The sequence below is a fragment of the Opisthocomus hoazin genome, chromosome 13 (genome assembly GCF_030867145.1).
Source record: "Opisthocomus hoazin isolate bOpiHoa1 chromosome 13, bOpiHoa1.hap1, whole genome shotgun sequence".
NCBI lineage: Eukaryota > Metazoa > Chordata > Aves > Opisthocomiformes > Opisthocomidae > Opisthocomus > Opisthocomus hoazin.
The window spans coordinates 23,190,325-23,215,184 of NC_134426.1; the positions used below are offsets into that span (position 1 = coordinate 23,190,325).

Here is a 24,860-nt window from a genome sequence, read left to right on the forward strand (position 1 = left end):
ACAGTATAAAATATTTAAAGAGATTTAAAATCCCACTATTAATAAAACAGCTTAATGGAGTGACAACAATAGATCTGAGTCTACAGTGTCACTAAGCACTACTGGTTCTCTCTCACCTTCACCTTGTACCCTAAGCAGTGGGAAGGAAGGGACAGGCATTAAAAAGATCCATGAATATGATTCTTCCATATGTAAAAAATCTAAAGAAAAAAGGCCCTCAATGATCCCCAGATACCACAGAAAAAGCTACCTTACACCTACAGAGAAGGGAAATGAGAATTGCTTTTCACTCCTAGCTACGTCATTGTGTTACAAAAGTGGACACCGTGGATAGAAAGAGCAGATAAGCATTCCTCAGAATGGCGGAAAGAATAAAACACGTAATCACTTTATGTTCTTACACTGAGAAGTTAATTTTAAATCCTTGATGAATCTTCTTGCAAAACAATCTTTCTACAGCTGTTAATATTTTCATAGAATAAAATAAAAACAAAGAGTAACAGAAAAACCAGTTTCAGGGACTGTGCAAAAAAATAAACTGCAGCTAGTACAGTGACAAAACAAAAATAATACTGTAAGAAGTAAAATGTACATGTCTATCCTATCCACAGGGAGTCTTTACTTCTTAAAAAGAATTAAACAAGTAATATTTTTATCCTGTGAAAAATTTGGGATGACTTATTCATCCTGATTCATGAGAATTTCTATTTTAAGTCAGAAAACCATTTTCCACTAATGGAAGCTTGTCCAGAGAATTTTCTGCCTGCTCTGTTGGTAGAAAGAACGTCGACGAGCAACATTGGTCTCATGAGAATCGAGCTACAAGCCTGAACATCAAGGCCTAATGGCTGTCATTACTGATGTCCTCATCTTAAGTCCTCTCTGATGGAGATCAGTCTGTAGTCCAGTCTCCCTAGTGCTTGTACCCAAAAAATTAACAGTGTAGGTGTTAACTATGATGTGATTTCTCAGCTCCCATGCTCCACAGCACCAGTTTAGCCTCCAGCCTGTGTCCCAGGCTGGGCACCCATCCCTTCTGTGTACTCAGCTGCCCACTGCCCCACGGTGCTCTCTGGAAAAGGAAGCATTAATATGTCACTTCTTAATATTCCCTGTATTCTTACCTAATTGATTAGATATTAGCATCAGTTTGTACTGCCTGATGTTTCAAAAAGAAAGAGCAATTTAATCATCTCACAAGCTCTTAAAAGCTATGTAAAAAATGGAGACAATTTCAGAGAAACCCAGAGAATCCTTGCCTAAGAGAAGGTTTAACCAACAGAGAGTCAGGCTGTGAAATGATAAATGCTCCGTGAAGTTTTCAGGAGGTGATACCCAGTTCACAGACATTCTCTTTGTAATTATTTCCTAAAACAGACATGGTTTTTTGTGTTCCCTTTTGTCTTCTGTTGCTCAATGATTGGCATTTTTCCTATACACACTAGAAGAAAAAGGATTAAAGTTTCATTAAGCTGTGCCAAGCATCACTATAACCAGTACAAGAAACCACATTCTCCTTTCACCCCTGTCGTTTTTCCACTTGTGCAATCCAGTAGACTCCATTGGAGTAGCTGTAACTAAATCTGATCAACTAAAAAAAGTCAGACTCAAATTTTAATAGAGAAAACCTATTTGTTTGGACTTTTTTTTTTTTACTTTGTTTTTCTTATTATACTTTCCTCTCTGTTAAACTGAGAACATTATGTGGAACAAACAAGCAACTATAAGAATGAGATTGGTATCCACGTCAAATGTTTCTCCCATTACTATAATCAAGCAAGCAGCATTTTAAAGGATGAAACAGGTTTCCAAGCCAGATTTTGTGCTTTGGTTTACATAATTGTGTTCAATCATAAACTTACCCAAATAGCTTGACTGTTACTCTTTATTTTAAAGTACGTACTTTAACACAGTGATCTTGCAGCCAGAATTTCTTTAACATTTTTAATTCTACTCTTATTTCATGAGCAATCATACTCAACTGAATGGCAGAGAGTGAAATAGTAAGTAGTGTGATAGAAAGAACCTGTGCTGCTATCATATGAAAGGTATCAGAGACATGCAGTCATTTCCCCATTTGCTTAAGTAAATTCACTTAAAATTACTTGCATAAATTTGCTTAAGTAATTTAGTTCAGTAAATTCACAAGTAAATTGTCTACATTTATATTATTTAAAATTATTGCATGGAATTCATTGGAGCTTTATAAAAATCTACAGCGGTGTAAAAGAGAACAGCTTTGGCTCACTGTTGTCTTATTTATGCACAACTGGAAGGTATGATCTATCCACCCTTTCCTTAATGCTAAACATACCTGCTAATCAAAACCAAAAGAGAAATTTTATTCCCAAAGCAATAAGCGTCAGAGGCATGCAGTCTTCCAATCATATTCAATATATATATATATCACTTCAGCAGAGCTGCACAGTCTATTCACAGTTCTTTACTATGCATCTTCCCCACAGACAAATATTCAGTGGATTTCTATCTACGCTGTATCTTTGTTTCTGAAGATTACTCACAGAATTTGGAATCCATGTACAAGATACCCAGAGGTGTATATGGCAAATAGAAATGTAAATAACTTATTTTATGATGTCAAAACAGATTTTCTGCTTCAACACATTTGACAATTTCAGAATGTTTTGGTATTTCAAGGTTTTTAGCATTCGGGTTTTTTACATCTGATTTGGAATTTTAAAATAAATTTTAGAAATCAAGCTAGGAGATATACAAAGTGCTTCACCATCAGATAATACTGAAATTAGGTTCTGGAAAAAGCACAGAAAATATCTCACACAGTTGTATTTAGTTTTGGTTTGAAAAACACTGGAGAAATGGATATTTAGTCCAGCATGGGACCAGTTTCTAATTCAAGTCCACAAATTGTCCAGGGGTAAAAGATGCAATGAGATTATGAATTTTCTAACCGTACTTAGAGAAAAACTTCATTACATGTCTTAAACTTCTCAAAGTAACAGGATGGTACCAATTAATAAGATGTAAAAGCATGTCACAGATTATTACTTGCTGGAGTAAGTATGCGGGTGAAAAGTTCCCTGTCCTTCAAAAGGGTGTGTCTTCTGTGCTTTCACAGAATCACAGAATAATAGAAGGGAAATTTAAAGGTCTTTTAGTCCAAGCCCCCTGCCATCAGCAGGGACATCTTCAATTGGATCAGGTTGCTCAGAGCCCCGTCCAACCTGGCCTTGAATGTTCCCAGGGATGGTGCATCAATCATCTCTCTGGGCAACCTGGGCCAGTGTCTCACCACCCTCTTTTTAAAGAATTTCTTCCTTATATCTAGTCTAAACCTACCCTCTTTTAGTGTAAAACCATTACCCCTTGTCCCATATGCATCCCCTTTCAGGGTTGTATGCGTAAGAGCAAAATCTAGCACATTTATTATCCTGGTACAGTTTATTGAACAGAGTTTAAGATCATGCTCACTACACATTTAGAAATATTTCCCCACTTATAATTAAAATTCTCAGAACTTTAAAAAAATGTATTGACATGTATTTACGGACTGATTTCAGACAGCACTGAGCTAATTTTTCAGTGCTGTTAACACAATGGGATGTTTCCCCATTTCCTGCAAAGTTTTTAAAAAATAAAATTTAAAAAAAACCAAAAACAACAACCCACGCACACACAGACACACAAAAAACCCTAAACACCAAAATCAAGCCACGCCTGAACAGGTGTTGGCAGGATTATTAAGACCTGAACTTTCCCCATAATGGAAGTAACTGTAGAAATACTATGGTAAATGATAGACGGCTGCCTGTGAATGCATTGCCAATTAGCAATAGGAGCTCCAGAGAAACAGCCACAACCTAAAGCACACACAACTCTAGGTAGAGTCTGAAACTCTCAATCAGCCTGTATCTGTTACACATAGGATATATTAGACAGACATGTTCATACCACATTCTCATGGATTCTGCTGACTAAAACAAAGAGACATGATAAATGTAAAATTTCTATCTGTACACCAAGATCCCAGTGACATTCACAGTGAGAGTCAACAGGCACAAAGGAAAAAAAACACACGGCGTTTAACACCCTGCTAGTAAATCATCATACTAAAGCACGAGGAGGTACATGAATAAATAAAGAAAAATACATTTTATAACTGATCTACACAAAATGCAGACTCCTCACTTCATAAGTGCCCACCTCTAAGAGGCCACTAGTGACATTCAGGAGAGTCATTAGTTTGAGAAACTGAGAACAAAACAACACTTTTCATTTCTACGCCTTAGGGTTTTTTCATATATTTGTTTTCTGTAGCCTACTCCATCTTTATCAGAAGCCCAACAGGAAGAAGATAAATTGGCTTGAAAACAGCCGTTGAAAGAAAAATATGATAAAATACTCAGAAGAACATCTAAGGGATATTTTCTAGGAAACATTTAAGAATTGAAATATTTCCATTTCCATTCAACGCTATAATAAGTCATAGATGATGCATCTCATGCCAGCACCTCAGAGTTTGAACTTAACTATTCTCCATTCTACCAACAAGACAACATAGATGCCTTTTTCTCCAAGAGCAAACAAAACCAGCTATTCTTCCAGTTTCTTGCTGGAATATGCCAATTTGGTGAAACTGAAATGTCTTACCAGAATTTATCAGTTTAAATGAAACTTGTCTTCAAGTTTTCTCAGATTCTCTTATTTGTTGTCTCTTGTTTCTCAGATTCAGAATGCTCTGCTCTCTAGAAAGGGCAGTTCACACCAAAACAGGGATTTGAACCTGCTCCATTCCTACCCCAGAAGGTGCTCTGCCCATCACACTTGTATTTGCCCTTGGAGGAGTTCCTTCTCTGGGTTTATTCATGAGAACATTCAAAACACCTCAGTGATCTCAGCGATAAGACCAAAAGCAAAAACTATAAGTGAATTCTTGGTTTTTGACAGCTCTAATGAGAAAGCAGTAATTCATACCATCCTACTGTAGGCTGCACAAACACATCCATAGAACGATACATACAGAAAGGCCTAAAGCTATTCTTGTCACCTTCTTTTCCAACATGTGCACTAATCAGCCTTTTGCAGTGAGGGAAACAGAAGTCATTGAAGAGTAATGGCTGGAAAAACACAATATTGTAATCACAAATGCCATCTGAATTGATGCTAAAAATGCTCACAAAAATTACAAGATAAATACAAAGTCATCACAGACACCTAAGTTTTGAACGGCCTTGACAATAGCCGAAACTGGTAGCTTCCATTTCACTTACGAATTTGTGGGTGAGTTGGATCGTAATAAGAGGAGATCCTGACAGATTGTGGGACAACTTCGGTAGAGGTTCCACTTTGATAGAGATAAGATAACTGCTTGCTGAGATCATATGACCTTTGTAGGCAGCAGCTTCCGCAATCCTTGGGAAGAAACAAATACATTAAGGAATCAGAACAACAAAATTTTTTAAGTTCATCCACAACACCTACAACAACAGGAACACAGGACCTCCTTTTTCCATTCAAATAAATGAATTGCTATAGGAGGGCAAGATCTGGCCCCAAAAGATCCTACAGGACTAGAAGCAACAGCTACAAAGTACAAGGAACAGCTTTAGACATTAGGAGTCTTGGTATCGTAAGTATTTCTTCATTCTGCTCCTCTTATGCAAAGGTTTACAAGCCTTGCTGAAAATGAGTTAGATAATTAGAATCCTACAAAGTAGGGGAATCTAAAAATAACCTAACTATGCAAAGCAATCTAAGTGAGGAGAAAACTTGCGGGGATTTCAGGCTGTCTAACTAAACATACATATTAGTGTGTAAGACACATATACTATATATAATGCATATAAATACATACGCTGGAATATATTTGGAAGTAATCTATAGCTTTACTCTGAAAAATTGATTATGTCCAATTAGGTTTCTTAGAGAGTAACTCACATCACAACACAAACAGCTGAACCCAACTAAACACCTGATTAGTCCAAGTCATTTGCTTTTTGTAGGCTGAAGTAATTTTGCAGTCCATAAGAACATTTATATTCCTGCTTTCAGCTAAAACTTATGATGATTTTGGCATTTTTGCACACTTAGAAGTAACCAAGATCCATTTGGCTGTAGGGTAAATTTTTTTACACTGTCACTATCAAACTGTGTGAGAGTAAAATGTTCTCTGTCATCCACCTCTTCAGTATGTGAATGACTGGTATTTACTATGAGAAATACAAGCCATGGCAAATTAACCATCCGCATGGGTTTCCAAACATAGCACACCACTGGAAAGAGCCAGTTTACAAAGCACATTGAAAAACATCTTATTTACATCTGCCACCTGTTTGCAATGGTTTCTTGCTTTTCTTTCAGGAAAAAAAAAAAAAAAAGACATTAAAATAACTTCATTCAGTTCCTCAGCAAGGTCAAATAAACCAGAACTCATTTAGCACAACCCCAAGCACCAGTCCTTAGTTCTGACCATACAAAAACATCGTGTCAGAGATTTCTGCTGCTCCCAGTAACCGGCATGTGAATTGAATTTGTTAATCTTGGGGCAGAATTTGCTACTCTGATATGGAAAGATTAGAGAAGGACTCGTAATGTTAAGACGGCTATTAGACATTTTGAGATTTCTCCTGCACAGATTAACAGGATGGACATTTTTTCCACGCCCACTATCTGCCGTTTTAACTTGAGAGAGGTACATGAATTTTGAAGTGTGAAAAAACTTCAGGACAAGCAAGAAACAGTGTTTCTGTGTTTCATGCTTACATAGACAAGCCTTTCTTCACCGTGGCCCTGGATGTTGGACGGCAGTGAGTCTGTCATCCAACTACCTTCAGTGGGATTAGCACAGGTTTACACAAACTGTATACAAGCAGGAGCAGAACTGAGCTCAAAACCTTTTTTGTTTTTTTTTTTTTTTTTAAAGAATCAAAACTGACTCCCCTTCGAAACTGCTCTTTATGTAGTCTGAAAATAGAAGTCATCTGTCTGTACAGCACAAAAGCTCCAAGAGTTTTGGTTTTAGCTTTCCACCACAAAAGAAAAAAAAAAAATTGCCCTTAAGAAGAAAATGGACAGGCTTCAAATTACAGGTGTTCAAGTAGTCCAGAGCTACAAGGAACATAAATGAAAGTCTTTAAAACAAACTACTCTGGGAAAAAGTTGCTATTCTACTGAAATGTAAGCAAAAAAGTTATAATAGCACAGCACAAAAAAGAAAGCTAAGCAGGAGAGAACTGCATGATTATTTTTAAAAAATATTTTGAATACCTGGGGTTTGATTCCACAGAGAAAAATCGCTAAGCTAGCGTTCCTTGTATTCCTATTTTTTAGATGCTGCTTTGTACAGATCTGCATCTAGAATTATACAGACATGATTCTGTAGTACATTACATACTGCAAACAGCTCAAGTCATTTGGATTAGTTTTAGAAATCTAGGGGACTTTTCTTCTCATGTCTCTGTGTTTTTCTCTAACATTGCAGCAGGGCCAGATCCTTCCTTCTCAAAAGTGAGCAATAAAAATACACATAACTCAGTGGAACAAGAATGGGTCTCTAGGTTGTCCTACTCCACAAAATTCAGAGAAGGTACACAAAGATGACATAACTGTTTTATTGTGCTGCATCATCAGAGTCCCAGGAGCTGTGGACTCTATGACGATGCATTAGAATACCGTGTTTTGACACATGGCATTTTTCACCGTATTGTGTTTGCTAAACTTGCTATTTCTTCATGTCAGTAAGAAATATTGCACATTAATTACACGGTTCCTTTACAGCCACCTGCTAAGCGCCCTTTTTTTAAGAGAGCAGGGTAAACAACTGTACAACTTGCTACTTGGTATTACTAAGTATTACTGTTTAGTAATAGCTGTGTTATTAATTCAGTGTGATCAATCTGATCATAAGCCAGGATATTTCCCTGAAGTTCACAAGGAAGTTCCCGCGATCATGACCTTCTGTGTAGCTGTACGTAAAGAAAGGGAGGCAATCCCTAACATTCGTGACAGCTGAGATGCTGCTACGCTCCTTCCGCTGTCGTAAACACACCGAAAAGTCGCAGATTGGAAAAGACTGCGAGAAAGTGTAAACTAATCTACGTACCCCAGTGTAGATCAAATAAAAACATAAAATCATGGTAGCTTAAAAGGGAAGTGTAATGATTTACGTGAATGGTCTTGCAAGATTCCCTGGGGAACTGTATTGCCAAAAGGTACGCAGCTTTGCATTTACTTTATCTTATCTGCTAATGATTTCATTGATGCAGCACATAAAACAAAAGGTCTTTTAAGCATTGCCTGGTCTCCTGTTGTAAAATTACTTTACAGGTTTCTAGGATTAGGGTTCAGATCTTATCTAAAGAGGGATGTTATGTTTTCTTACTTGTTTCATTTTAATGCAAACTGTATCTTTATATGTGTCAGGAGAAAAGATGTAATTTCCTTTTATGAGACAGATTAAAATTATGAAATTCTAATACCAGATATGATGAATGGAAGGAGAAGACAAAGAAAAACATGTCGCTATGGGAATCTATTTTACTACAACATAAAGTAGAACATCTAATGTAAGCTTTAATCTCTCTCTAGTTAATGACTACACCTCCTCAATATTGCAGAATCAGGATTATGGCTCGTAATTTATTTACAGTTGATAATGACATGACTGCTATAAAGGTGTATCACTAAGGTAATAAGCAAGCTGTTATGGCATGACAGGTCTGAGATACTTACTTGGTATCCAAAGGGTTGATATTATGGAAGAAATAGTGCATGTTATGGTAAAGCAGGCCAACAATGGTAATCCAAGCTGTCGAAAGGGAACAGGGGTTATTCCTCAGTGCAACAATTGTCAGCAAGAGACATTTCTCTCCTAGACCTGAAACCCTGTGTTAATTAAGAGCCTTGACTTCTATGGACTTTCATATCTTTGCTTTAGCAGATTTCTGATCATTCTTTTAAGTAAGTGAAAAAGTATGTACATCTTGCAGTACGGCACAGGAGACAGATATCAAGAGTGAAATACAAGGATGCCTGCCCTGAGCAAATGGACTGCCAAAATAAGTTGTTAAAGCAATCAGCTGTCATTTATAAATCTCCATATAGCACTAGAAAGTGTCTCATGACATACCAGAGCCAGTGCCTCAATGGTAGCTACAGTAATATCAAGGCTACTTCACCACCACCTACATTAACTGGCAGTTTATGAAACTTGGACACGGGCAACCAGTTTCCAATTTGGTTGTCTGTTTGCTGCCTACATTCCAAGTATTTATGGGTTCTCCAGCATGTGAGTGAAGAGACAGATGCATATTTTCTAAGTGTCAGCCACACAGATGTGTTTCAATACCCCTTTTTCTGGGTTCCAAGTATTTATATAGTGTCAGCTGTTTAGGGTGGAATAAGAAGTTTTTAGGTTAGCTCATTTGGGCAGTGTAGAAGTGTGGCCTGAAAGCTGAAATTGCTCAGAGGTGAGCTTTAGCTGGAAAAGAGTTAAACAGTTAACAGGCTGGATTATTTCAGGATACCAAGCACGACAATGTTCTGAAGAAAAAGAAAATCTGCATGGTGAGAGACTCTGTAAGCAGGAAAGGAAGAGTCCTCATATGCTATTTTCAGCATTACAAGTTGGTTTGCAATTATAGGTATTCAAGCCTCAGAGCACGTGCAGTGAAGTCTCCAGCCAGAGCCCCCTGCCAGTGCAAAGAAACAAAGCTGTCGTCAGAAATCGGGTAGAGGGTTCAGTAATTATCAGAGTATCTCTCACTGGAGGTTATCTGCAGCTAACCTTGTACTTTACGAACAGGGACCAGCCTTCCTTCCACAGAAGCGGCTGTGGAAAGGTGTCTGGGTGTGTAAGTTCCGTGGATTGCCATTTAGGGCACACAGGTCAGATTTTCAAAGATCTGAGGATGCAGGTAGATGTTTCTGTAAATGGGTTCCTTCAATCCCCGATTAAAATGTACACAATTAACTCCAAACATTGTTCTTTTAGTTTTGACTAAAGCTTCAGATTTTTGCCATGCCTTGCTTATGAGATTATTAAAATTTTAGCCTAGGTGTGGATTATTAAGTTCTGCCTTTTTGTCTTGACTGTGAGTTTACATCTTCATTCTGTTTCCGTAGCTGCTGTTGCTTAAACCTGTCATTCTATAGTTTAATTTCATACATTTTAAGAGTGCTTTTGCATGAAGACATAAGCAATACCTGATCCGACATCCTGGAATTTCTTAAAAATAACCAGTTCAGATGATTAAAAATAATTAAAAATAATTTATTAAATGATGGCTTCCCTGAAGTAAAAAGGTGTCAAAAATAAATGGCTTCAGTCTCTGTGGCCCAACTGTATTATTCAAGACTAATTCAAGTAATACAAAAATTCTACCACATTTATCATTCATTAGTATGACAGGACAACTTCTGCTTCTTTAGAGCCAGTATCATCCACAGTGATCAAATTGGTTACTTGGAAAAATAAAGCAAATTAAAACCTATTTTCGGGCAAAATAATTTTTGGATACCCTGTTTATGTGAGTCTCCTCCCCCCTTTAAATTTTTTTCTTACCTTTTTCATGAAAAGCTTCACTGGGAATGGAAATATAACTCTGTCCTCGAGATGGAAATCGATAGTGGGACAAATTCAGAGTCTGAGGACGCATTTTGACCAAGGTGTAATCTGTGTGATAAGCCAAACAAAAATATGACAAATTCAATAGCCTCTACAACCTACTTGACTGTTTAACTAGACTTCCCTAATAGCTATTTCAAGTCTTGAATTTAAAACCCCAGATGTTTGCAGAAAATATAGCAAATTCCCTGAGTATAAAATTGCCTTATGTATCTGATTCCTTTATGACAGAGAAGGTGGTACACGCACTGTTAATATACCATGGATCACTTCACCCATGCTCAAATACCGAGCTTACCAGGGCAAGCAAAACAGATTGATAACCACACACTTCCGCTGACATTTGAAGGCATTATTTCAGACCTCCACCGCTCCATTTGAGAACACCAGTGTCCAAGAGAGTATGTGCAGTGATTCATGGTACTGGTGACTGTGCAGGTTATTTGCCCCCTCATATAAATCTCAACCAGGCAGAGTGCTGGAACAGATTAATTACCTTTGCTACCTGTAGCATCCAAAGGTGCAGATGAAATTAGGGTTCCAGGATGCTAAACAGCAGTAAAATAAAATTCTCCGGAAAGGTCAAAACTATTCCTATTGTTTGCAATCTTTCACAAAAGCCTTGCAAAATTTAGGTTTTGTAGCATCCAGATATCTGCAACTTCGAAGTGCTCCATAAGAGCTCTAGGCCCTTTAACTGCCTACAAGCACAGCACAGCATTACTAGATTCACTTCATGGAATTCATATTCTAAGCCCCTCCCCAAATAACCTCAAGGAAGTTCAAGCACAGCCAGAGCTGGTTACCTCTGGACTAACTGCACAGTCATCTTTCTGCAACTTAAATATTGTTTTGTACTCAAAAGAGAAAATGATCTGGTTTGATTTCCTCCTTCATGTTGGCAAAGGAGGGGCTGCAAGCACAAAAGCATTTAGGACACCCAGACAATCCAGAGAGAACGTTTCTGCTAAATCCTACCTGCCACAGGTGACGTGCCCTCAACAGTTAAAGGTAATGAGTTTGTGTCCAGATTGCACGTCATGTGAGCCATCACACTGTCAATAGTTTGAATTAAACTTCCAAAGATGTGAGCGGTCTGGGGGAAGAAGAAAGAGAAGGCTCTACAATAACAGAAATTGCAGTTCATAGCACAAAATGCCAAGGTGCCCTGTTAAACTCCTGTGTGACTCATCATTCAACCGTCCAAAGTCAAATGTGACTTTCTCCACAACCTCCCCCACACATAGTGGATAAAATGTTACACAAATTGATGCCACCCAGCGCCTGACCTTACAAAATACTATGTTTTATCGAATGTCTCCAAATGACTCCCTGCTCCCACTAGCATCTGACAGTCAGCGGTACTCAGGATTCAGCAGATGAGGCCAAGAACTGAGAAGATTATTCTGACAACATATAAAGACTGCTATCAGTTCTTTGTTGGAACATAAGCTGAGTCACTACAGTTTGGCCTTTCTCTCCTCTTTATTAAAATGTTCCCCACTATAAAGCTATTTTCAGAGTGTTTACACGTCCCATGGAAAACAATCCTCCAGGTTGCAATGTGATCCATAAAATGTCAGAGTGAATGCGTGTTTTAATGAAAAAGAAATCTATTTTCTCTGAAATCTATTTACATCAGAGATGATCAAGGATTTTAGGCTAAGAAGTTAAATCAATCTGACATCTTTTTGTCTTAGAAGCATTTTAGTCTTCAGTGAGACCTTATTTTACTTTAGCCTCTCCTTCTCTGAGTTTAAAAGTGCTCTGTTCTGAAATCAGCACCTCTCTTAAGATTCAAACAAAAATCTCAAGAAATTCCTAGGTTCCTCCTGCAAGCATTTCTCTGTGTTCTGAAAGGTAGACTAGAAGAGAACGAACATTGATACAAGTTACTTTTCCCTGTATTAGGTTTAATCTCTCTCAAAGCTTCAGTTCACTAAACAAGTAAACACTACCACGTATTTCACCTGTATTGCAATCTACAAAACAAATACAAACTTCTAAATATCAGTTCAGTGCGGAAAAGGGAGTGATTAAACACTTTGGTGACAATATTTGTTATTTTACAAACACAATTCTGTTTCATTCATCCTGAAATATGTGGATAGAGCAGCAGATAAAGTTCCCTTAGTTTAACCTGCAAAAACGCATCACAAAAGAAAATGACATAATTGTTTTTCCCACAGATCTTTCCTGCAAATATGAAAGTGACATCTGAGAAAATAAGTAAGCCACAATGCCAAAAAGTCCTAACAAGAAGAATAATAGAGGCAACCAGTTTCATTACTATCCTTGTGAAATTATGCAACTGAAGTAGCCTACAAATCTAAGCACATTTGTCTTACCTCTGGTACATCAGTCCAGTTGGGCAGTAACAGAAAGTCTTCAATAGCTTTTAAAAATGCCTAAAAGATAAATAAAATTATATTATTTGATTATCAGCTATATCTTTTGGTAAGGAACCAAGGCAGATCTCTGCTAGGATTTTCTTAGGTTTATTTTAACATGACAAGCCCATTTTCTTTGAAGTCACAGATTCTTCTCTACCTGCCAGCACTCTCACCATTTTCTGTATGGTGACATTTTAAAGTAATATTTTATTTATTAAAAGTAATACCACTGTGAAATTCCCAAAGTGCAACCATTATACTGCAGCTGAGGTGACAACACTGGAACTGAGACTAAGGCAAACCTACTCTCACATTTTATCTAAACTCATATGACTTTAATACCTCTTTTAGTCTTAGATGACGAGATATTTCGACAGCACTAGATGTATATCTGGGTCCCACCACTCGTAGAACTTATTATCTGCTTAACTTTTGCAGTTAAATGTTGGTTTTGAGGTCAAGAACTGTCACAGTGAGCACTGCTCAAGTGCTCAGCACGATACAGTCCCTGTCCTAAGCAGTCTCACTGATGAAGACAAATAGCAGGAGGAAAGGGAGCACAGAAAATTGAAAGAAAAAACCCACATCTCTTGCTTAAACTTATCTGTTAAAATGTCTTAAAATCATCAACTTAATATAAAAAGATCCACTGAGAAACCTGGAAGCAAACTGTAAGACTTTTCTGAGCATAATTTTACAGTAGGGCAGTACCAGAGCGTTGCTACTTGAGCTTCCTTTTGGGCAGCACAACCCTTGCAGCCCCTCTCAAACACTCCATGTGGGATTCTACCTGATGTGCACAGAAGTTACCCTAAACCCAGGACCCAGCCCAAATTGCCCAGAGCATTCAGCGAGTATTCCTGATTTCGGGTCACAGCATTGCTCCACAATTACTCCAACAAGGTTGTGTTAGACCACTGGAACGGGAAGAAAAGCAGGAGTGCTGGAGCTACCGAGCAGAGCAGCATTATAACTGAAAGCACAAGTCAGATTTGTCGGAAGCAATGCATTATAAATGTGTGTCAGTAATCAGAAAGTTTATTGCATATCACTTAAATCAAATTTTCCTGTGCCGTGAGGCATACGACAATCAGGACAGAGATAACTTTACGGAAAATAGGATGCATGCTCAGTGGCTGTCTTTGGGGGAATTAGCTGCAGACAATACAAAGCCCATCCATCAGTCAGACAAATGACAGAGTCGGTATGTATGAAGAGGACTCGCTTGTGTTTGCTTCCCAAAATAGCTTTGCTAAAGATAATCATGTCCCACATTTCTGTCTGCAAATCAGTTTCACGGCACACACAGCACCGTCAGATAGCATGAATGAGCAAGCAAATGGCAACTGAAATGAAGAGGGAAACAGGTAAGACATCTGACAGGATGATGTTCCATTTTCAATTTAAAGCCAATGCAAAATTTTTGGCAAAACAAAGGAAACAATGTGTTAGAGCTTTTTAGAAGGCTTTTTGATAGATATTAAACTGTGATCCACAAAATCCAAGCTTCACAGTTTGCAAATGCTAAGCTTTTAACACAAACTATCATTTGCTGTCCATATAGTTTTCAGAAGCATTTATTTATATTGTTTGTCTGAGTAAATAATCCTTGTCACCTTGGTATTACCTGCAGGCTTCAAGGAACAATCACTGGTGAGGCCAGCGCTGATTACTGTAATAACAGCTTTCTAGCCTGCCGAAATCAGGGAATTAGATGCCCACCATTTTACAGCAGGCTAACTTTATGTCAGGAGAACACGACCCCTTGTCCTCAGCTCCAACTGCAGAAAACGCCGTGGTTTTTTTTTTTTTGGCTTAGTGGATTAGCTTAAACAAAAATAAATTACTCAGCCAAGCTTTGGACCTGATCTTTCCATGAACCAGTTTCAGTGGAGATTTGTGATATGTCCACACAGGAGTCCTGGGTGCGATCGGAACCTGGTACAAGATAAAGCTTTTAACTCACAGAAGCTAAGGACACCACGATCCCAAAATGCCCTCTCCTACAGCTTTCCACCTCCCGCGCAGAGCTGGCGGAGCAGGACATGTGCCTCCGCCACCACAGAGTCCAGCAAGAATAACGCAGGACTTTGCGAAAGAGAAGCCAGATGAGGGGCACCACTTGCCCTCTGCTCACTACAAGAAGCAATAAATGCTACCAAAAGGTTGTGCAGACAGCAGTAATCGATAATTTTTTAACCCTCTGGTGCAGGTGTGAATCTCAAAGGTAATAAATTACAAGTTTATACTCAGGCAGTTGCCCTGGGGCCAGGCTGATACAGCCACAACCAGTGTGCTCCCAGCACCCACGTAAGTTTGCTGTCAGCTCATGTGTGCCTCCCTTCTGCTGCTGCCACTACTCTGATGACAGTGTCTTTATGTCCTGCACCTGACAGATGGCTGTCAAACTCTGCTGCATTTTAGATCAGCTGGGCCATGCAGAGAAATGCTGATTTTTCTTCCAGAATTTTATATTCTTCATTGGATAGATTTGCAGCAGAAAGAAAAAAAAACCAAATTATTTTCTCCTCCTGTTTCCTGCTCAACTAAATAATTATTTTTGATGTGTGGTCATGGTTCCAAGTAGCTATGATTTGTGCATTAAATAATATCCTGAAAAATTAATGACATCTTTAAACTATTTTCTCTGGTTGAAGCTCACCTTCTGTTACTCCCTGAAATAGCTACTGCTTTTTTCACGTGCATTTTCCGCAAATCAGCAAAAACTTTCAAAGCCGCATTCGATATTCCAGCTTCTGGAGACATTTCAGGGTCATCTGGCTCCAGACACAGATGTGACAGACACTTACCTCCGTCAGGCTTAGAGCAGTATTTTCTGACAAGGATTTGTTGGGCAAGCTGAAGGAGACGTTCTCCAGGTAGCCCAGCATGGTGTCGGGGGAGCGGAAGTTCCCTCTCTCCTCGGTTAGATTCATTATGATGGGATGATAGGCATTTGTAGAGAGCTACAGGAGAGAGATACAACTCATCAGAAATTGTTCCATACAGCAGTCATTATTTATTGGTTTAGCTGAAAAGGGAGTTTGAGGCATAGCAGACTCCTGGGGCTACATAAGCCAAGGGAGAAGGAAAGCACACAGACAGATAGATGGGATAAACAGAATATACAGGCACAGCTCCCGCCTTTCATTAGCAATTTAGGTCCTATCTGCCGTGGTTTCCTGAAAGCCTCTCTGAACAAGAAGAAAACTAACAGGACTTTGACACTGCAGACAGCAAGAAAGGGAAAATACACTGCAAAAGCTAATTGCTTGTAGGCTGACTACAGCTAATGGTATGTATTCTGCAAATGAAAAATTAATTTGATTTAAATATTTTTCATTAATCATTTACTTCACAGATGAAAATAGTTTTGTTATTGTGGTGGGAATTTTTTTCAAATTTTAAAGGAAATAAGATGAAAAATCAGAAAAATATTTTTGAGTGTCAAATATCTTCAAAGTTCATTGAAATATTTCAGAAGTTTCTAATTTTTTCCTTTCTTTAATATAGAAAATATTTTTATTTAACAATTATTTCCTTTATTTGTCCTACATTAAGAGTTTTGTAGTACTCCCATCTTCTGATAATGGCTAAAAATTCTCCCTATGCATATCTGAAAGCATTTCTAATTGGACTACTAAGTGCCACTAATGAAGATTGTAAAGAGAGGCGAGTCTGTAACTCTAATCTACACACATTCTGGCATTACAGAAGAGAGTCATGAGGGCTGTCCTACCAGAGGTTTTGTAGTGGTTGTCATCACAGACCATGGAAGTGTTGAAGGAAGCAAAACTTGCACACCTGGGGAAAATATATACACGAATGAGAGTGCTGACAAATGTGATACTCCCACTGCAGGCTGAATCGGTTCTAACCAAGTAACATATTTGCTGTTCTGTGCTTTTTAATTATTTGCAGTACTGTAGCTACACAGGCTTGTTTAAAGCATTTAATTTATGGATCCTCTCAATTTTATTTCATCATCTTTATATAGATGAGCCTTGCAGTTTACGTCTTAAACACTTAAAATTAAACCTTTGTTTGCAAACATGAAATTTCAAGTGTTATATCCCCATCAAAAAAGGACAACTGTACAATTAAACATTGGCATCCATCTTCCTTCTCTACCTCTTTTTAAAAAAAATCCTATGTCTTATCAGAAATAGCTAATAATCTATAGGCCCTTCTGACAATGTCATATATGACTTTGCTGTATTTCTGTATATGTGATAAACCAGGACTGGGAGCAGACAGACACTGGAAAAAATGAGACTTCAGTCTCAGCTATGATCTCCAAATGCTAATGGTTACTTATGTCTTGAGTCTAAATTGCCCGAGTGCCGAACAACATCACACCCATGCAGGCAAGTTCAGAAAAATGTTTCCATTTTAAAGAAGTCTGTAAGAAATATTCAAAACAAATGGAAATAAGTGCCTTGCTTGCAGCAAATCTAAGGCACCCTCATATAAAAGAAGGCTGGTAGAAATGGTGGTATACTCAAGCTTTTGGGGCACGCTAGTTTTGCATACAACAAATGACAGAGGTCAAGGAGTCAAAACACAACCTCTGCAGTTTGAGCATATTACAGATAATGTCTCTAATAAGTGTTTGTAAGTTTATTTCAAGCAACAGTGAGGTTTCTATCAATCAGATAGGCTTTACTAATAAATGTCACCCGCTAGCACTATATCCATTGAAAATTACCATACGAGCATGTCATAAATGATTCGTCGACACCGAAGGAATAAACTCGATTTTGGACAGTTTCCAATCGCTCCATTTTAAAAATATCGATTCCTTTCTGTGCAAAAGGGTTTATTGGTGATTTGTGATAGAGAAATAAAATTTTCTTCTAATCTATGTCTTACCAAGAATTTATATTTGCCAGGAGTGTGGTATTTCGGCACAATCAAACAGTAGTTGCATATATAGGACACATTTTTCTCATGGATCCAGAAGGAACATGATTATTCATTCTATCAAAAAACGGCTGTCCTGTTACGTTCCTTATGTCAAATCACATTAGCCCAGCTTTAACCCCACTTGAAGTCCTCCAAAGTCGATAAATAGATACCAAGAATAACTTTTGTTTACTATGTTGATTAGTATTGTAATATCCATTGCCTCTTCTGAGAGTGTTCTATCTTCATCCACCAAATTGGAAAATTTATAAAATATTATCAGTCCACTGCTTTTAAGGGAAAAGCAAAAAATTCAACACTCCACATTTCTCAAGTGTTCCAAATCACCTGAGCACTTTAAAATAATATTTGCTTAAAATTATTCACACTTCTAAAATATATATAGACACACCTAGCATCCCTTTATATTTTAATTCCTCAGTCCCCAGAAAAGACACATCAAGCTTCGCCTTCAGTAAAGAGGCTCGAAATTTATTTTTCAAAGAAAATTGATAGTTCCAGATGACCCTGAAAACCCGTGAACACCTAATGTCATGCAAATTGCAGTAAACTCACAAAAGCTCACAGCATGAATGTATAAATGGGGGAGTTTGCTATACAGCCTTCTAGAAATCAGCATGGATTGAAAGGTAGGATATAGGCAAAATTCTGTACAACTTCTTAAAAATTTAGACTTTAGTAGAATGCGAGCACCCAACTCTTTCTGCAGCATTTCAAAAGCCAGCTACAAGCATTAATGTCCAACCACCAGATATTTTGAGCTCCAGTAGAAATTTAAGTCCTGAACAGGATTTGCATTTGTGGAAAGAGCTTTCCATGCCGCCTTGATTATTTATTAGAGTGAAGATGGGAGGTGGAGGGCTGCAGAGCATGGTTACTGTGAGTTCAACAAGAATCAAGGGGTTAAAAAAAAGAAAGAGAGATCTCTTTGTATTAACGTAAGGCATACTTCTCTGACAGTAAAACAGGGCACACACATAGATGAATCAGGTCAATTTGAAAATCTGCCGCTCTTGAGTTTAGCAACATAACATTCTTCTTGAGTTACACTAAATCAAAGAACGTGATTTATGGTAGCTTTGAGTTGGATACTGTTATAGTAACCCTCCATTGTTGTGAAAGATACAACAGCCAAATACAAAAGCATTTTCTCCAACATGACCAGAACATTATAAAGCTAATAAAACTTTTTTATTTTTTTAAAGATTTTAAAACTACTTCCTGTATCAAATGAATACTCTCCCAATCAGAATTTTTGATAACTTTCATAGAAATCACTTTAAAATAAAAAAATTTTAAAATAAAAAAACTTCAGCGCAATTGCTATTATTTGTGTGGCAAAGCAATTAGATGGCTTCATGTTACATTAGAAGGAAGATTTTACTTTTCAGTGACTTCAATTCTACAGAAACTAGTGTCTATTTTCTTTTTTGAAAAAATATATTTTGTATATATTTAATGGCTATAATCAAGCCTGGAAGTCACAAGCACATACATTTTAGTTTCTAATCATGCATCAGAAGTTCTGTGTTATTCAAAGAGTTTCCATTGTGAAAACGGTTCCCATGGCTTTAAAAGCATGAGAGTTATGGGTGTAACTGCTTTAGCTCTCAGTAACCTAGTAAGAATAAATGAAAGCAGTGAAACTGCCAGTGAAGCCAAATGTTCCAGATGCCCCACAGCTTTATTCCCAAGATGGATGTTTTCTAATTGCTACTCACACACAAGCACTTAATAGCAACAACCTTCCTTGCAGTGAAAAATTTATTATAAAGATCCATAAAACAACTGACAGGGTTTACTGGCCAGTGTTCTAAGTTTTCGTTCCAATCCTGATTCTTTGTCTTTTATATTACATTTCAGCTGATATCTTTCTTTTTAGTTCACAAGCATACATGAGTTAATAAGTCTTTAACGTTCCAGGAACTGGAGAGAGAACCACTATTATCCACCTCTGATAGAATACACCGAGTGACTTGGCTCTAAGTTACACAACCAGCAGAGTGCAAGTTCGAAATCCAGAGTCAGGCTTTCCTAAAACTCTTCTGCCTCAAGTCTAATTATGGCTCCTCTTCTCTCAATGCTCGGGGATCTAATGGCTGGATGCTTCAGGTCTTGGTATTTTTTTTATGACCTTTTTAAGGAGCCAGAACCTAGGATAAAAAGACTGCACATCCAAAGACAGCTGAGCATTTCAGTGACATTCATACCTGACTTTCTCTGCCTCTAAAAATTATGTTCAATAGCTGAAAGGTGTAAAACGAACACAAATCCTACACACTAAACATTTTGAAGTCAGCATCTTTACAGAAGATGAATCATGACAACCGTGAATATACTCACCAATAGCAGCTGTAAAGTACTGCTCAATTTCATGGGGGGTGAGTGCCCTTTCCCATATAATGAATTCATCAAATGCCCCATTCACATAGCGCTTAGTTTGATCTCCCTCTGTCCCAGTCAGAAGATTTTCACTGGGGTCTCCATAATCGTAGAAAACTTTCCCATCTGGATCAGTTGTGTTTAGAGTTCCATTGACGTAGACTTTCAGTCCTTCTCTCGATTTCCAAGTAAAGAGAATATGAGTCCAATAAGGACCTGCAAAACATTAAAAGTCACAGCAAAATCCAAGAATCAATTCCATTTAGAGCGTTTCCTGTTCAGTAAGTTTTTGCTGACTTGTACAATGCTATAGAGCTGTATAGGAAGTGCCAAGAGTGAATTATGGAATGCTGATGTTGTGTATATTAATCTTTACACCCATGGGGAAGCCCATACTTTGGCAGAATGCCACTTAGCTTTTGTCCGAACTCTTACTTGGGCTCAATGCAGTTTCATAAATTACACATGCTAAGTATAATTGGCCATGATTTGAAGTCTCTGCAAAACTCAAAACTCAGTTCAGCAAGAACTGCATAACAACTGCAAGAACTGAAGAATAAGCAAACAGACTAGTCAAAAGCTGTCACAGTTTCTTTGTTATACTTGGGGGGCTGAAAACATAATATTAATTTTCACTTGAATTGGATAATCCACAAACGTGTGAATTTCCAACAACAACATGAGCCAGCAATGTGCGCTTGCAGCCCAGAAAGCCAACCGTATCCTGGGCTGCATCAAGAGAAGCGTGGCCAGCAGGTCGAGGGAGGGGATTCTGCCCCTTTATTTCGCTCTTGTGAGACCCCACCTGGAGTTCTGCGTCCAGCTCTGGAACCCCCAACATAAGAAGGACACGGATGTGTTGGAGCGGGTCCAGAGCAGGGCCACGAAGTTGATCAGAGGGCTGGAGCACCTCTCCTACAAGGACAGGCTGAGGGAGTTGGGGGCTGTTCAGCCTGCAGAAGAGAAGGCTCCGGGGTGACCTTACAGCAGCCTTCCAGTGCCTGAAGGGGCCTAAAGGAAGGATGGAGAGGGGCTTTTCACAAGGGTGTGTAGTGATAGGATAAGTGGCAATGGCTGTAAACTAAAAGAGGGCAGATTTAAATTGGATATTAGGAAGAAATTCTTCACCATGAGGGTGGTGAAACACTGGAACAGGTTGACCAGAGCAGCTGTGGCTGCCCCCTCCCTGGCAGGGTTCAAGGCCAGGTTGGATGGAGCTCTGAGCAACCTGGTCTGGTGGAAGATGTCCCCGCTCATGGCAGGGGGGTTGGAACCAGATGATCTTTAAGGTCCCTTCCAATCCAAACCATTCTATGATTCTATGAATTATTCTTACTGTTTATCAGCTTTTCTCTTAAAATAAGATTTCTAAACCAATTTATTAAGCTTTATAAAACTCTGCCTCAACGAGGTGAGAAAGTCCTATCTTACCAATGTACAGGTAGTCAAATTAAGGCAAGAAAAGATTCAGTGACTGTCATTGGCTTATTAGAAGACCAGAATTTGTTCCAGTCACTAGGTAATATTGCTCCCAAACAATACACAGTTTAGACAGAAGCAGTAGGAGGTGTGATATACCAAAATGTTTATTAATACTATGCCATGCCATACAAAACTTGACACTCAACAGGTAATAAAATGACCAAAGCACTGAACATTTAGTTAGACAGTTACCAAATAAAGTCCTAATTTAGGAGGCAGTAGAGGACAGCACACTTATCTTGTTTTAGAATATTCTGAGAACTGCCAGGGATTAACCCGCATTCTTCACTCATGTTCCCATCTAAACCCTCATTAATCTACTGATGTCAATAAGGATTCCTCTTCAGAAACAACTGGAACCTGAGTCCGAGGACTGTTACTGAATGGCGAATATTCTATAATACAATATCACTGGTTTTTCAGTTCATATTTCATCTCTCCCTCCCATCAAGCGAATTCTCGAGCAGAGAGCTCTGTAGCTATTTTTACATATCCACTTCTCTTTCCTGAAGTTGTGCTCCTACCACTGCATCTCTCTGCAAGAATAAAGTAAAATATAACAAATAATTAAATAAATAAACATTATAAACTTTACCTGGTGGACTAAAGCTTGCCTTCCACTTCATCATTGCATTCCCACGGGTGTAAAATTCCACTGAGCCTTCGCCTTCACTTGAACAGATTTTGAAACCACTGGAAATTACTTGTCCACCAGAGGCAGGGAGAAACTTAGCCTGCTGGTCTTGAGTCTTCCAGAAAAAGGAAAACGTTACTCCTGATGAAAACAAGTGAGAGGAGATTTTAATGAAAAAAAAACAAGTGCAATTAAAAATTTCCATTACTGTAGAATCCAGAGAGTGGGAATGCTTTCGAGGACAGAGCATCTGCTAGCCTACACAAGGACAGCATTTTCAAAACCAACAACGCTTCAACAGTTTAAACCAAATAAACATCTTTTCCTTGGTTTCACATCACATGCACATACCCAGGACATACAAGCTACTTAGGGAACAATGATTACTACTATCAGCTAAAACTAAAGTTCTTTGAGCACCAAAAGTAATGCAGTCCTCTTTTCTTACAGATTTACGCTTCCACGCCCTTTGCCTTATCTCTCCCGTCTCCTTACCCTTCTCACTGTCCTGTGATGATCCCCTTCTCCTCCTGTGATCTTCACTTATTTCAACACAGAAGTTGTTCTCATATCTCCATATCCTCCACCAGCATCTATGCCTTTTTCTGATGTTCACCAAACGCCAGCAAGCCAGATACAGCACATTGACTGTTTCCAAGCTACTGATGCACTGTCTGCCAGCATACTCATGCTTATTGAGTAGCATCCATTGCTAATTACACTTTAATCCCTCTAAGCATGTTATTACCTGTGTTTTCACACTTCAGTGCTCCAATAATTGATGGAAACAAAGGAACAATGTAAAAGAAAGGGACAGCAACATATGCAGAGCCACAGTCAAAATTCTGAGGTCCCCACCTACACAAAAATCAAAGAGTTCTTCCCAAAATGCAAGTGCAATCCTACAAGTGCGTGTGATTAATTTTGTCCACAAATAATCCCATTCTAGTCACAGTAAATTTTACTATAATACTGTAAAATTGAAGAGCTCTTCAGATTGCATATTAGTCAAGAAATACTATTTCTGTAAGATGGCTTGTTTCTTTTAGTAAAGGTTACCTCAAAAGGCTTGACTGAAACACAAGTAGCAAATCCAACCTCCCTCGCACTTCAGAAGCTCATAGTGCCTCTGCTGTAGAGATTCAAATGCAATTACAAAGAAAATGACCCGGCTAAACAGCTCCTAAAAATGTTCATGCCAGAATTTACAGTACAAAGTGCTAACAATAAAATCAGAGTTCAGAGCAGGTTGAGAAAAAGTTTATGAAGTACAGAAGTGGAAGAGGTTTTACCACAAAGAATCATAATGAATTAAGTTGGTAACAACCCTGAAGATGACCTAGTCTAAACTGCCTGCTCAAAACAGGGCCATTTTCAGAGCTAGATCTGGCTGCTCAGAGCTCAGCTGAAATATTAATGTCACCACAGATGCAGACTGCACAGCCTCACTGTGCAAACCGTCCTCATGCTCGGCCACCCACGTTGCAAAGAAACTTTTTTCCTTAGAGCTAATCAGCATTTTCTGTGCTACAACGTGCCTGTCTTGCCTGTCAGATTTTTATTGTGCATCTCCAAGACTGTTTAGCTCCATCTGCTTCTATAACCACCCACCAAGTAGTTGAAGACAGCCCTTAGTGTTCCCTTTCCTTCATGGTGTAAGGAAAACCCCTCCCATGTCATGTTGTCCAGCCTCCCAAGTCATCTGCTAGACTCACTCTGTCTTGTCAGCATCTGCTCTGTATCAGGGGACAAAAATGGGGCATAGTACTTCAGACATGCTCTCATGAGTGCTGAACAGAGCAGAATAATCGCTTCCCTTAACCTGCTAACTATGCCCTTTTGACACATCATCAAAACGTCTGTCTGGATGATTTTATAGTTAGCAGCTCTGCAGGCTGCCCAGGCAGTATGAACTTTGACAATCTGCGACCAGATAGCCAAGTACAAGTTAATGAAGCCTTCAAACTATCATGTACATTTCTTCTTAAATACCTAGATTTTTAAAATAAGTTTCATAATTTTATGATTGAAGATGGAAAAGCCTCAGACAGCTCATTAGAGTCATCAGAAATATTCCCCCCCACTACTTTCTAGAACCTAATATTTTTCCATTTCACACATTCTTTTTGTCACATTAACTTAGCAGAAAACTTAAAAGTTATTTGATTGTGGAATAAATAATTCAACTATGTAGTATCTTCCTGTCTAACCGATCTTTCTGTTTATCCTCATGACAACACCCATCAATTTACATGATCTACGCACTGTTCCCTGAATGCTTTAAACACGATAAAATAACCACCATGGAAATACTAGTCAATTATCATTGGCCTCCTAGAAATCAGTCAGTATATGAACATCAGTCTCAGTTTGCTAGACCTTAATGGATATGGGTTTAAAGCTATAAATGCTGTGAACTCCCAGTTGAAGAATTTAAGGT

At 38.4% G+C, this 24,860-nt stretch overlaps 1 protein-coding gene across 2 annotated transcripts in view; it reads right to left on the minus strand.

Annotated features, from left to right (window-relative positions):
* The window catches only part of ADGRD1 (adhesion G protein-coupled receptor D1), a 158,514-nt gene that overhangs the window by 119,309 nt on the left and 14,345 nt on the right, over positions 1 to 24,860 (minus strand). For both annotated transcript variants that reach the window (XM_009932471.2, XM_075434725.1), the window contains 9 exons: positions 22,382 to 22,561; positions 20,266 to 20,520; positions 16,736 to 16,800; positions 15,807 to 15,962; positions 12,952 to 13,011; positions 11,582 to 11,699; positions 10,541 to 10,651; positions 8,710 to 8,785; positions 5,250 to 5,391 (listed from right to left, as the gene is read on the minus strand). In XM_009932471.2, the coding sequence (XP_009930773.1) occupies positions 5,250 to 5,391; positions 8,710 to 8,785; positions 10,541 to 10,651; positions 11,582 to 11,699; positions 12,952 to 13,011; positions 15,807 to 15,962; positions 16,736 to 16,800; positions 20,266 to 20,520; positions 22,382 to 22,561 (1,163 nt within the window). The remainder of the gene's footprint in view (positions 1 to 5,249; positions 5,392 to 8,709; positions 8,786 to 10,540; positions 10,652 to 11,581; positions 11,700 to 12,951; positions 13,012 to 15,806; positions 15,963 to 16,735; positions 16,801 to 20,265; positions 20,521 to 22,381; positions 22,562 to 24,860) is intronic.